Raw genomic sequence first — 13,841 nt, 5'->3', positions numbered from 1 at the left:
TTATTGCCCCATCGTTCTCAAAACATGACCTCATATACTTGACTTACGCACTTGACCTACAATACCTTGACCATCCAATAGTTTTTAGGGACTTAAGAAATATCAACTATGACCTTTTGGACTCCACCTTTAATTTGTGCAATTGGAATGACATATATTCCCTTTCCGAAGTAGACGAACAAGTTAACCTTTTACAAAACAATATTTGTTATTTATATAACTGTCTCGTACCTGTTCGTAGCAAAGTTATTCGATTTTCTGAAAAACCATGGTTCCAAAGAAACATCAAAGACGCAATATTACAGCGTGACGGGGCGTACAATAAGTGGAGAAGGTACAGGACACCTCAAGCTTACGCACTGACACCGCCAAGGCAAATTTCTATTCCCATAAATTCAACTACGCATCTTCCACTGCTCAGACATGGAAAATAATTAAAAACCTGGGAATATGCAAAGTTAAACGAAGACTTGAACAAGACATGAATGTAAATGAACTTAATAAAAAGTTCTTAAGCTGCACAGTACCTGAAGTCACTGAAAATAAATATCTGAACCCACGATTTGTACCTGAAACAGTCTGTGATATTAGATTTAGGTTTATGTGTGTTAATCAGTGTGATGTCCTTCAAAGTATACTAAGAATTAAGAGTGACGCCACTGGGTCTGACAACATAAACCCTAAATTCATAAAAATTCTGCTGCCAAAAATCCTGCCATACATAACCTATACCTTTAGTACTGTACTGATAAAATCTACTTATCCGGACTGTTGGAAAGCGGCAAAAATAATTCCGATTCCTAAATCAAATAATGAGTACAGACCCATCTCCATTTTACCATACCTATCAAAGGTATTTGAGAATCTCATGGCTGATCAAATTAATAAATTTATATCCGACAATGCAATGCCTTCTAATAATCAGTCTGGTTTTAGGAAAAACAGAAGCTGTACCTCAGCTATTATAAAAATTGCAGACGACATAAGGAAACAAATAGACGAAAACAATGTTACACTCTTAGTTTTACTGGACTATAGTAAGGCCTTCGATACAGTAAACCATAAAGTCCTTTGTGCAAAACTACGTAATATGTTTATGTTTTCTAAAACTTCTGACAAACTTGTGTCTTCGTACCTACAAAATCGTAGTCAATCTGTTGTACTGTCTAGCGTTTCGTCTTCATATGAAAATGTTAATCGTGGTGTACCCCAAGGGTCTGTGCTTGGTTTATTGTTTACCTTATATGTTATGACCTTCCCAATGCGTTATCTGAATGTAATGTACACTTGTATGCTGATGATGTCCAAATGTATGTGAGTCGTCCTTTAAACAGAATAAATGAATGTATAGATGTTTGTAACAGAGAACTTGAACGTGTAAATGAGTGGGCCGGCAACAATGGACTTGGGATCAACCCATCAAAATCAAAATGTCTTGTCATAAGTAAAAGAAAGATAATTTTAAACAATTTGCAGCCACTGAGTATGAATAGCACGCCACTTGAGTACGTTGATACAGCTGTAAACTTAGGTTTTACATTTAACAGAACTCTAACCTGGAATGATCATATTAAAAAGTCTGTAGGGAAAACATATGGCATAATAAGGACATTATCCGTAACTAAAAATTGCCTGCCCACCCAAAACCTGCATTGTTCCAGCGCTATTTTATGGAGTAGAAGTTTTTTTCAAACTGTGACACTACCAGTAACAACAAAATTAAAGTTCTATTTAATTGCATAGTCAGATATATATTCAACCAACCACATACAGATCACGTATCCGAATTTTCGCTGAAAATATTCGATATCTCGCTAAAGGAACGGATAAAGATGCGGAACTTAATTTTTCTTCAAAAAATTATTTTCCAAAAAGAACCTTTGTATCTTTTCGAAAAACTTCAATTTACATCCTCTAGAAGAGCAAACAATCTTACTTGCATAAGACCTAGATCATTGACATCCGAAAGACAATTTTTAATTAATGCTATTCGATCATGAAATCAGCTCCCAAACCATCTTAAAAATATTAGCAGTGCCACGCAATTCAAGACAAAATTAATTACACACCTTAAAAACACTAGTACGTAAATTAAAGTAAAATTAGAAGGCGACTTAGGTTAGTTTTTATGAAAATTAGTTTTAAGTATAATGTAACAATTAAATATTTGCAAACTCGTAGTGACTAGCGCATTAACTTATAAGTTCCAAACTTGTAGCGTTAGGATGAAATTTTATAATAAATACAAATACAAATACAAATACAAATCCAAACCTTTCAGTTGTTCACCAAAGCGACTTTCTTTCACTGAAAAGGATCAGCTTCAAAAATTATTAGACGGATATTTAGACAAAGGGATAATAAGAAACAGTGATTCAGAATATGTGTCTCCTATTGTACTGGTAAAGAAAAAAAAACAGGAGACTTGCGTTTATGTATAGACTATCGAAAATTGAACAAAGTTTTAATAAAGGACAATTATCCGTTGCCTTTAATAGTTGACCTTCTAGACAAATTAGTAAATAAAAGTGTATTTTTAAAAGCTCGACTTGAAAAATGGTTACTTTCACGTATTCGTTAGCGATGAGTCAGTAAAATATTCTTCGTTTGTCACTCCATTAGGACAATTTGAATTTTTAAGGATGCCTATGGGCATAAAAAATGCATCAGCAGTATTTCAACGCATTGTAAATAAAATTTTTGCGGATTTGATACGGAAAAATAAAGTAATCGCATGGATGATATTATGATAGCAAGCAAAGATGGGGAAGAACATTTAAGGACTTTAAAAGAAGTTTTAATAAGATTAGTTAACAATTAGTTAGAGCTTCGTATGGACAAATGCGAGTTTATGCAATCCAACATAAAAAACCTAGGTTTTTTTATTAACAAAGAAGGAATCAGAGCAGACGACAGGGGGATTGATGCAATTAAAAACTTCCCAATTCCCGAAAAAGTACATAACGTACAAAGCTTTTTAGGACTATGTTCCTATTTGAGAAGGTTTATAAAAGATTTCTCCACATTAGCTAAGCCACTTTATGACACTTTCAGGAAAGACAAGGAATTTTCTTTCCAAGAAAGAGAACTAGACTGTTTCTTGAACCTAAAAAAAATAATAGAATCACCTGTTTTAGCCATATATAATCATAAAGATGAGGTTGAATTACATTGCATGCGCTATGGGTTTCGGTGCGGTTTTAATGCAAAGGAATGGAGATGGAAAACTCCATCCAGTATTCTACTTTTCAAAGCGAAGTACTGAGACTGAGGCAAAATACCAAGCTTCGAGCTGGAAACCCTAGCTATCATCTATGCCCTGCGTAGATTTCGAATCTATCTTCTTGGTAAACATTAAAAGATAATAACACACTGCAATTCCTTAACTCTGATATTAAACAGAGTCGAACTAAATCCTAGAATCGCCCGATGGGTACTTGAAAAGCAGAATTATGATTATGAACTGATTCATAGATCCGGAACAAAAATGCAACACGTAGATGCTCTGAGCAGATATTATATTTCAAACCATAGAAACCACTAGTTTTGAAGACAATCTTTTAATCTGTTAATTTAAAAGATATCAATATAAAGATACAGAAAAGATACAGAAACAGAAAAGATACAGAAAATAAAGGAAGAATTAGAAAGAAATCAACTCAAACAATCACATTTTCCTAATCATAGATGATTTTACAAAATTCGTTAGACTTTATACAACAAAGACAACCAGCACAAAAGAAGTAATAAAAGCTTTATTCGAATATTTTAGGGCGTATAGCAAACCAAAATGTATAGTTTCAGATAGAGGCAGTTGTTTTACATCTAATGAATTTAATGAATTTTTAACAGAAAAAAACATCAAACATTTGAAAATAGCGACAGGTTATCCACAAGCAAATGGATAAGTGGAACGCATAAACAGGAGCATAGGGCCCATGATAGCCAAATTAACGGAGCCTGAAAATAATGTACATTGGGATAATGTAATCGAGCAAGTTGAACATGCACTTAATAACACTGTACACAGTAGTATACGACAAATTCCTAGCAAAATGCTTTTTGGTGTAGAGCAGAGAGGTCAGATTATTGATGAACTTGGGGATAAGTTAGAAGAAATTAACAACACAGAGAATTTGGACGAGATTCGAAAACTGGCAATGGAGAAACATAAACAATGGAGAAACAGAAATACAATGAAACATATTATGATAAGACAAAGAAAACGCCAAAGGATGACAGGAAAGGAGATAACGTAATGGTAAAAAATTTTGACAACACTGCGGGAGTTGCTAGGAGGTTGATCCCAAAAAACAAAGGCCCATATACAATTGCTAAAGTGCTTCGCAATGACAGGTTCCTACTAAAGGATGTTGAAGGTTTTCAAGTGTCTCGAAATCCATACAGGGGTGTATGGAGTGCTCAAAACATAAGACCCTGGATAGAAAAACGAAAAAATAAATGAAGAAAATACATGTAACTAAACAGTGTCTTAGTATAAGATAGATATAAGAGTAATTTGTCAAAATTGTTTCCAAAAGAAAGCAGAATCAGAGGATCCGTATTACAGGATGGCCGAATTGTAGTAGGCTCATACACACACTAACACACATATATTATTATACCGATACTTACACAATACAAATAATTATACAACACTAATATACGATACTTATGTTAAACCTATGTTAAGTAACATAAACTGTAAGAGGATCTCTCCGAGAGGTAGAATGACCTTATATATATAGCCGGATGGGCTGCTGAGGGTTTATTTACCCTGGCACCAAAAAATTAATTTGTACATTTTCTTTGTAGATTTTCTAGCCTTTTAAACAACTTCGGATTACCAAAATTCTGGGGTTGAATACAAACTGGAATTATATTTAAAAATTTATAACCGCCACTGAAAATTTAATACTGTTTTGTATTAACGACGCGAAAACTTGTGACTGCAGTAGTTCGACGATGTTAAATTGCGAATTTGTGAAAACTGTTTCGAACACGACGAAAAGGAGTGGTTACGATGACGTTCGATTGATCACTGACTCTTATATTTCAATAATTTCTCTTAGAACCTAACTTATGCTACGGTGGCGAGAGACGGGGCGAGTTCGCAAGAGCGAACGGACGAAAGCTTTATTGGCTCCCGCTCTCGCCCTACAACTAGTGATTTAAATACCAGCGCCAAGTGCACAAACACCGCCCCCTCTGAAGGGACGACGTCCTTCAGTCCAGAACGGGCAACAGGGCCAGTCGGTGGACAGCTCGCCGATATTCCCCGTCCTGCGTCCTGACATCCGCCACGCGAACCTTGCTATCGTTGCCGGCGTGCACAGCTACCACTTGGCCAATCCTCCACCCGGACCAAATCCGGACACACCGTGATCTTTGTGTGTCTGGACCATTTCACCAAGTTCTTTTGGCTAGAGGCAATGCGAAAAGCAACCACAACAGCCGTAGTAATCTTTCTCGAAAGAAACATTTTTCAGCAATTCGGAGTGCCAGAATACATTCACTTCGATAACAGTAAGCTATTTATGTCGTCAACATTTGCCGAATTAGTCAGCCAATATGGAATCCACAAGCGAATGCAGCAGAACGAGTAAACCGATCCGTGCTACAAGTGCTCAGGTCAACTACAGACAAAGACCAGCGGCATTGGGACACACACCTGAATCGAATTGCGTGTACACTACGCAGTGGCTATCACGAAGCTTTGGGACTAGAACCATATTATGCGATGTTTGGGACCAACATGGTCACCCACGCAAGTGCGTATCCGATCATGAGACGTATCGGCGGCCTATCAGCAACAGATCAAGCTCTATGCTTGACGGATAAGATGGAACTAGTACGCAGTGTAGTTAAGCAAGAATTAGCTCGGGCACACGAAAAAGCTGAAAGAACGTATAATACCCGCAGTAAGGAAATTGAATTTGCAGTAGTTCAGTTCGAAAAAACTACAAGCAGATTAACCGAATGGAAGGGTATAATGCAAAGCTAGGGTCCAATCGGGTACGGTGTCTCATACTTGCACGCAAGGGAGGGTCGCTGTACGAATTAGGAAATTTGGTTGAAAAAAGTATTGGAGTATATCATGCCAAAGACCTTTTCGATCAGTGCAATTGTACTACTCAGCGAAGAAGGAACGTTTTGCCTGAGCAACCAAAAAAAATTCATATCTTATCAAATTAATAAAAACAAAAAAAAATTTATATTTAAATTTGTCACCTGCCTTTTTCTATTTCTGTTGAGGGCAAATTAATGATAACAATAGTCTGGAAATCTCAGACAATAGAGCGTGAGACTCCTAAGTCCCAGGGTATGGGTCGAGGCCACACGTAAGGGCAATAACAACCTTATTACAATCGCTCCTTGTAGGTTTTTTTTGCGAGTGCATTCTATGCTGAATCAGCATCGATGACCCTCGAGCGTGTTACGGGAGCGGGGTAAGAAATAAAACAAGAAAGAAATCGATACAATAACCAGAGACAGAAGACACTGTGAAGTGCAGGTGGCGAAACACCGAAATTGGCCAATACAGTAACCAGCAACGAATTGGTCAGAGTAAGCAATTCATAAGAACATACAGCAGGCAATAGGCGTACGCAGCAATTAATATTAAACCTAGCAGAATCCAGAAGTGGGCCATTAAGCCAGAAAAAGGGGAAACGCTGTACCTAAGTGGGAACACTTAGATGACCCGGAAGCAATACCACCGGTATAAAAGAGCCCCCAACTTAGGTTCGAAGAGGCACAGTCCAAGATAAATGCGAATCGGGCAGTCACAGTCCAAGATAATTGCGAATCGGGCAGTCATAGTCCAAGATAATTGAGAATAGGAAGTCGAGACAGAAACGACCGCGGAACCGCGTTAAGTCCTCTACTGGCAAAAACAGTAATCGCGGAGGACCTATCCGAGTGATCGAATTTAGAACCCGATAGAAAAATATCTTATATCTCGTGGGATTTACAACCTCGAAGGCATCCGAAAACACGGCAAACGTGGTGAGCAACGTCGAAATTGTAGACCTCGAGGAGGACATAACCAAAGTCTACAATGTTTTGTGCCTTCTTACTGGACTCTTGATGCTTATGTTGATTCTGAACTTTCTCCGGATGTACAAGCGATCTGTGCAGAGTCGTCGGGACCACAGACACGAGCTGGAGAAAATCATAGCTGCCACCGCCAATTGGCCAGAAAGGAGCCAGCACTAACATCTCAACCCGTGCAAAAATAACAATTACTTCAGTATTATTATTTCAATTTCGGCAAAACAATCAACAACACCCATCAATAATAAAAAAACAATTAAATGCAAGCAAAAGACCAAAGGTTTTATTTGTAATTGGAACCACCAGAAGAAACCTCAGCTAGGAGTGCTTCCGTCAACCGTCGCGAGAGGGGGAGCTGGCGCAAATGGAAAACTAGGGTCCAGAACAATGACGTAACTTTCGACTGACGACATTGACAATAGGGGATCGCATTGCAGTGGCCGGCGGTGATCCATCGGCATATGGCCACAAGCTGCCGATCGAAATTCGCTCAAGTGCTCGAACTAGCTACTTGAAAAGCTTGTGGGCAGCGACGACAAATGACAAAACGAACTGAACGATCTCTATCTTTTTCCTAAGGCACGATAAATTTATTCTCGTTATGTAGGGGAGGGAGTGGTTTCCAAAGAACCCACCCCAACCGGGGTGAGCCGGCACCCAGCGTGTTTACCCAGGACGCAACTTCCTCGGCCCAAGTCCCTTGGACTGGGCACTAACACACCGACGTAACACTGTGTCTTTTGTCTTACTTTAGTAACTATGAATCCTTAACCGTAGAACAATACTTGGAACTGTCTTAACTTATAACCTAATTCAAGTTGACCTCTTTGTTCGATTTTCATATATATAACATTTCTAAGCCATGTTTATATCTCCAATAATATTCGTTTGGCATATTTTTTTCTTTTTTTTTACCAATTTTTCCAAGACACGGACGGACAGAGGGTCGGAGGGACAAATGGTCAGATGTACTGACGGACTGAAGGACGGACAGACGGATGTAGATATATCGATCCCCGCGTTGCCGATCATAAAGAGTTAGATTTTATATGGCCGGAAATTTCTCCTTCACTGCTTTGTAATATTTCAACTGAAATAATAAAACCCTCTGCAGGGGTATGAAAGCTTGGTGGCACAATTGACATACTTGTGACATTCAAGATACTTATTTTACATAAATGGCAGGAATTTCATTCTTTTTACTTTCCTCCGTCAAGAATCTAGAAAAAAAAACTGAATTCCGGAAACAACTCTGTGAGCTTTACAAATGATTTATATTGTATATTTATTTCATAGAGCCTATCACAAGTATTCCTGGAGGCCCAGAGATTTACATCGATTTGGGGTCAACGGTTAATTTAACTTGCGTGATCAAACATCTGCCTGACCCACCCACCTCAGTGCATTGGACTCATAACAATCAGGTAATTAAGGTTGCATTAAATATATTTTTGTTTCGTTTTTTTTTCGAATTTTTTTTTTTAATTTGAAATTGTTGTTAAAATATACCAATCTTCAAAACTAACTCGATATTTAAACAAGAAAGAAATTAAACTTCGGCAAGCCGAAGCTCATATACCCTTGCAGCTTTTTCAAAAATTAAATATTTATAGGAGATGGGGGTCTGGTTCGTCTGCCATTATGGAATTCTGTTTTCTTCAGCGCAGCGATCGCAATGATTTTTCAGCACGGGCGTCTGTTCAATTTCGCAGGCTTTCTTGAACTGCCTTCCTTTCGCTCATTATTCTCTACCTCTCATTGCGCCACGCTCAGCAGAGTTTTCGCTCTGCTTCCCCACCGCGCTCTCATTCAAAAGTTTCTCTCTTCCTTATTTCGTTTTAACTTCGTTTATTCAATACACTCAGAGACTTACTTCGCTACATTTCAAATTTATCTCCGACACGGCCTTCCTGACTTTAACACGACCTCGTGTTACTTAGTTTCACTTAAGATTGGCATTAAACTTTATTTCTCATTAATTTCTAGTACATCACTTGACTTCTTTTCCTATGATACTTATCTCAAATTTTAACACACATTTTCTTACACTTTTCGTGTCTTCAAATGTTAGTTTGGCGGGATACCTTTCACAATTTCTCTTAGAGTAAAATCTCTCTTCCGCACAAACTCAACAATTTGGATATCAACTTTACATTCCATCAGACATTAGCTTAGCAGGATAACCTTTTACATGACATTAAAAGTACAAGCTCTCCTCTTCTGCTCAAGCTCAATCGTCTTGCTACTAATTCTCAAATCATCAAATGTTAGTTCAGCAGGCACATTAAAATTAGAGTACACCGCTCTCTTCTGCATAAACTCAACCATTTGGATACTAATTTTCTCACACCACAGTCTGACCATAACCAAAACTTAAACTTAGTCTTTGTATGTGATTCCAGCTGTGCCTCTCTTAGGTCTTATTGGTTTGTCTCCCTCGCCATCGTCAAACTCTTCAATCAACTCAATAGGCTCCCGCTCATCAGGTAGACTGCGTACACTATCATGTGGATACTTATACACCCGCTTTGTAGTTAATGACTTCAACAAATATCGATCACCATCAAGCAATTCTACAATAACAAATGGTCCTTTAAATTTTGGATCTAATTAAGTTTGGTGTCGCTCTTCACTTTTCAATAAAACATGATCGCCAACCTTGTGTTTTACAACTTGGGCATGCTTATTATTAACTCTTTCTTTCTCATACATTGCATTCTTATCAATGTTGTTCTTAGCATTTTCTCTAGCTTTCTCGAGATCAATTCGCATGTCTTCATTGATGGTCAACATTCCCATTGGCCTCGCCTCTTTCCCTATCAACATTTCTAGAGCACTATGTTAACTCACTCGGTTTGTGGTGCAATTTATTGCTAATTGAATTTCGCCTAACGCCTCCTGCCACGAACGCTCGCTAGTCTCCACCGCCGTTAACATGCCTTTAAGCACACTCATCACCCGCTCTACCTGCCCATTTGCTCTGCTTGCACCTGTCGCTATCACATGTAAATCTATTTTATTCGCGGAACAAAACTTACGATACTCGCTACTTCTGAAGCATCTTCCCTGATCAGCTATAATCCTGTTGGGAACACCAAATATCGATATCGCGGAAATCACAGACTGTATGCAACTTGCAGTATCTACATTCCATGTATGGTACAAGTAGACAAACTTTGTGAATGCGTCGATTCTCATCCTTTTTTCCACTTAATTTACCACTTATGTCGATATATAAAGTATGCCACGGTATCTCGACTTTGGGTATGAGGTGCAATTCGAATTGTGTTTTACCTGACGCTGATTTACACGTCACAATTTACACGTCACGCAATTTTCAACAAACTTTCTAACATATTTCGACATGTTCTCAAACCAGTACTGCTCGTAGACCTTATCTAGAGTTTTTTTTGCCAGACTAAATGCATTATAGCTTCGTGAATGTAGTTAATAACAGACCATCTGAACGCCCTCGGGACAACGGGCAAACATAGAGTCTTGCCATTTCTTTGAACATTGCGATGCAACAAACTTTTTCTAATTTCGTAGGTGTTCGCTAGCTCTTTCTGCATTTCATCACTATTCAATTCGGTCATAATTCTGGATATATTTTGATCACGCTGCTGTTCAGATACAAGCCAGTTGTGAGTGATAGTTGCCAAGTCAATTCGTACTTCCACAACTTTGCTTGCAGTTGCCTGCGCAACAACTTCGATGGAATTTCTTGATAAGCAATCAAGATGAGCCATTTGGCTCATTTTCTACCGCTTAGGTAATGCCGGAAGTGTTTAATAGCATTTTACACCGCCAATGTTTCGAGCTCGTATGAGTGGTATTTGGATTCTGCCAATGTGGTGCATTTAGTATTGTAGTATTCGACTACCCTACGCTTGCCATCCACCTTGAGTATTAACATAGCGTTTTACCCATTAGCGCTTGCATCCGTGTGCAATTCGACTGGAAACTTGGGATCGAATATAATCAACACAGGGTCACTAGTTAGCACCTTAATGATTTTTTGGCGAATTTCCTCATGCTGCTCTTTCCACTCGAATGCATTTGACTTTGAAGTTAATTGATATAGGGGCTTCATTACTTCTGAAAATCTAGGTACGAATTGCTTGAAATAGGATGATAATCTTATAAACTGTCTAATCTGCGTGACTGAAGCTGGTTTAGGTATTTGAGTTAGTGCTTGGATTTTTCGATGGTTGGGTTTTAGTTCACCGTCCTTGATTAGAAAACCTAAGTATTCTATCTCTGTGTGCAGAAACTGACATATCCTTACATTGAAAGAAAACCCCGACTTTGATAACACAACACTGCCTCGAATCTCTCGAATACTTCATCTGTGGAATTCGAAACAAATAGCACATCATCGATATAGACTCCTGCATACGTATTGACTAAATCCCCCAAGGCTCGAACTATGGCGCGCTGAAAGACCGATGAGGCGTTCTTCAGTTCAAACGGCATTGCTAGAAATTCGTATTGACCCTCCGGGGACACGAATGCAGTTCTTTCAACGGAATCGGTGTGAATAGGCACCTGGTAAAAGCCACTGGCCATGTCTAAGCTAGAAAAATATTTTCCACCTCGCAGGCTATCAATCTGGTCTGTAATGGTAAGGGGTACCTATCTGACACAGTGTTTGCGTTTAGTTCACGATAATCGATGCTAGCGAACGGAGAACTGCTAGGTCGTATTACCTTTGCTTCTTACATTTGCTGAACTTTGTCCCTAACTATCTGCTTCTCGTTTTCGCTAAGACGATACGATCGTCTTTTAACCGTTTTGTTTCTATCCAGCAAACGGATTTCCAATGAACCCGTAGTTACACGCCTACTTGGGATACCAGCTGAAGAACATGGAATATTTGGTCATTATGTCGTTTAGCTTTGATTTATCACTATCAATTTAATCTGTATTAACATTATTTTTAAAGTCAATCTTTTTTAATGTGTTATCGTCAATTACCGATAATACCGTTTGAGTTCTATAAATATCAAATTAATTACTTTCTAACATTACTCCAAAGCCTAGTTGAAAAATTTCTTGTCCAATTATCATATCATATTTGAGACACTTATTATCTACTACGTGGAACATTTCGAAATTAAATTCTGAAATTTGTACGGTAGACAGAATTTGCATGGTGCTCTTGACAATATTGTCGCCAATCCCTCTTAAAACTACCAAATTATGACATCTTTTGCCGCCTAGCTTCTCGCCTGTTGTTTCTTTTACAAACGAGCATTCGGAACCCGAATCAAAGAAAAATGGAAACCTCTCACCGAATTGTATTGCAGTTCCGTTAGGCTGAAGAATAGCGCACATGTCCACTCTTCTCTCGCTGCTTTTACTCGCTGCTGCTGGTCCAACGTTGCCGTATTAAAAACATGTCACAGTTGATCTTTCTCTCATCATCGTTGATCTGCCGTTGCCATGGCCTGCTCTTGTCTCGTTCCTCTCTTCTGCTTTCCTCCTGCGACATTCTATTGCTTTGTGCCCCAGCTTTCCGCAACTATGTCATCTAATCGGCGATTGCATTTTAAACCTCTACTTCTCGGGGCCCATGTCCATTCCAGAGAATTCAGAATTTCTGACGAACGTATGCGCTTTGAGTTGTTGTTGTAGCTCTGCTCTTGTCTTTATGTTTGTTGTAAACACTGAGCGCTGCAGTCTGGAATCATGTGCCAGAACCAACGATATAGCAATTTCTTCGTGTGTCATCGCTTTGCACTTGGTTAATAAAGATGTAACCATTCGGCTGGAGTACACTGAGAGGCATTCATTGGGGCTTGGGCGTCCCTTCAGCATGTTTAGCAATAATGCCGCCGGCGTCTCGTTGCCTTCATAGCGCTCCATGAACAATTCTTTGAATTGCGCCCAGCTCATTCCGGCGAAGCACATTTGTGATAGCCACTGCGATGCACTACCAAGCAACGATTTGCTGAGCGTCATTACCAAAGATGCACCTTCTTGCGGATGTTCACATAGAATCATGCTAGCCTTTTTGGACCGTGCTGCTGCGTCGGCGTCAGCAGCTTCGGGGCTTAACGTTGGTAACACTGCCGAGACAGGGCGCGTGCTAGGCACCGGCGTGGATTTTGCTGCTTTCAAAAGTTCCGTAATCACTCTATTTTGCGATTCCAGAAGCGTGAGCTATGAATCCACCCCTGGCCGGACTCCGGGAGCATCGATCAGCAACGCCAACACCAAATACAAGCTGACACCGCTACACCAGCATTGACGAGCAGCGTCAACACCAACTACAAGGTGACACAGCTACAGGAGCATTGACCAGCAGCGTCAACACCAACTACTAGCTGACACCGCTACTCATGAACCGGGTGGATGCTCGTGGTGGATGCAAGCCAGCCGCTGCGTCGGCAAGAATGGCAACTGGCCGATTTATTCGACAACTTGTAAATTTCCAAATAATTTTAGTTGCTCTGCTGCGACAGAGCTTAGGTTTCTTTTAAGACAATTTGAAAGTAATAAATCAGTCTGAAAGTCGCAACTGACAAGTATACGTGTTTTAATCAAACCTGAACTCGTGCGCCAGCTGTTCTCCGAATTGTCTTCCAGTGGTGGAGATCCCACTTCTGATATAGGAGATGGGGGTGTGGTTCGTCTGCCATTATGGAATTCTGTTTTCTTCAGCGCAGCGAGTCGCAAAGATTTCTCTGCACGGGCGTCTGTTCAGTTTCGCAGGCTTTCTTAAACTGCCTTCCTTTCGCTCATTATTCTCTACCGCTTTATGATTTACCTGCGTATATGTT

General features: G+C 39.4%; 1 protein-coding gene across 6 annotated transcripts in view; it reads left to right on the top strand.

Annotated features, from left to right (window-relative positions):
* The window catches only part of LOC108137776 (protein CEPU-1), a 353,380-nt gene that overhangs the window by 205,504 nt on the left and 134,035 nt on the right, over nucleotides 1-13,841 (top strand). For 4 of the 6 annotated variants that reach the window (XM_041710875.1, XM_041710775.1, XM_041710769.1 and 1 more), the window contains one exon: nucleotides 8,353-8,480. In XM_041710875.1, coding sequence (XP_041566809.1) covers nucleotides 8,353-8,480 — 128 coding nt within the window. Of the gene's footprint in view, nucleotides 1-8,352; nucleotides 8,481-9,458; nucleotides 10,965-13,212; nucleotides 13,604-13,841 lie in introns of those variants that run through there. The other 2 variants (XM_041710806.1, XM_041710835.1) reach the window with 2 other exon arrangements.

This window comes from Drosophila elegans, unplaced genomic scaffold (genome assembly GCF_018152505.1).
Source record: "Drosophila elegans isolate 14027-0461.03 unplaced genomic scaffold, ASM1815250v1 contig_1, whole genome shotgun sequence".
Taxonomy (NCBI): Eukaryota; Metazoa; Arthropoda; class Insecta; order Diptera; family Drosophilidae; genus Drosophila; species Drosophila elegans.
This window is presented reverse-complemented; position numbering and strand designations above follow the sequence as displayed.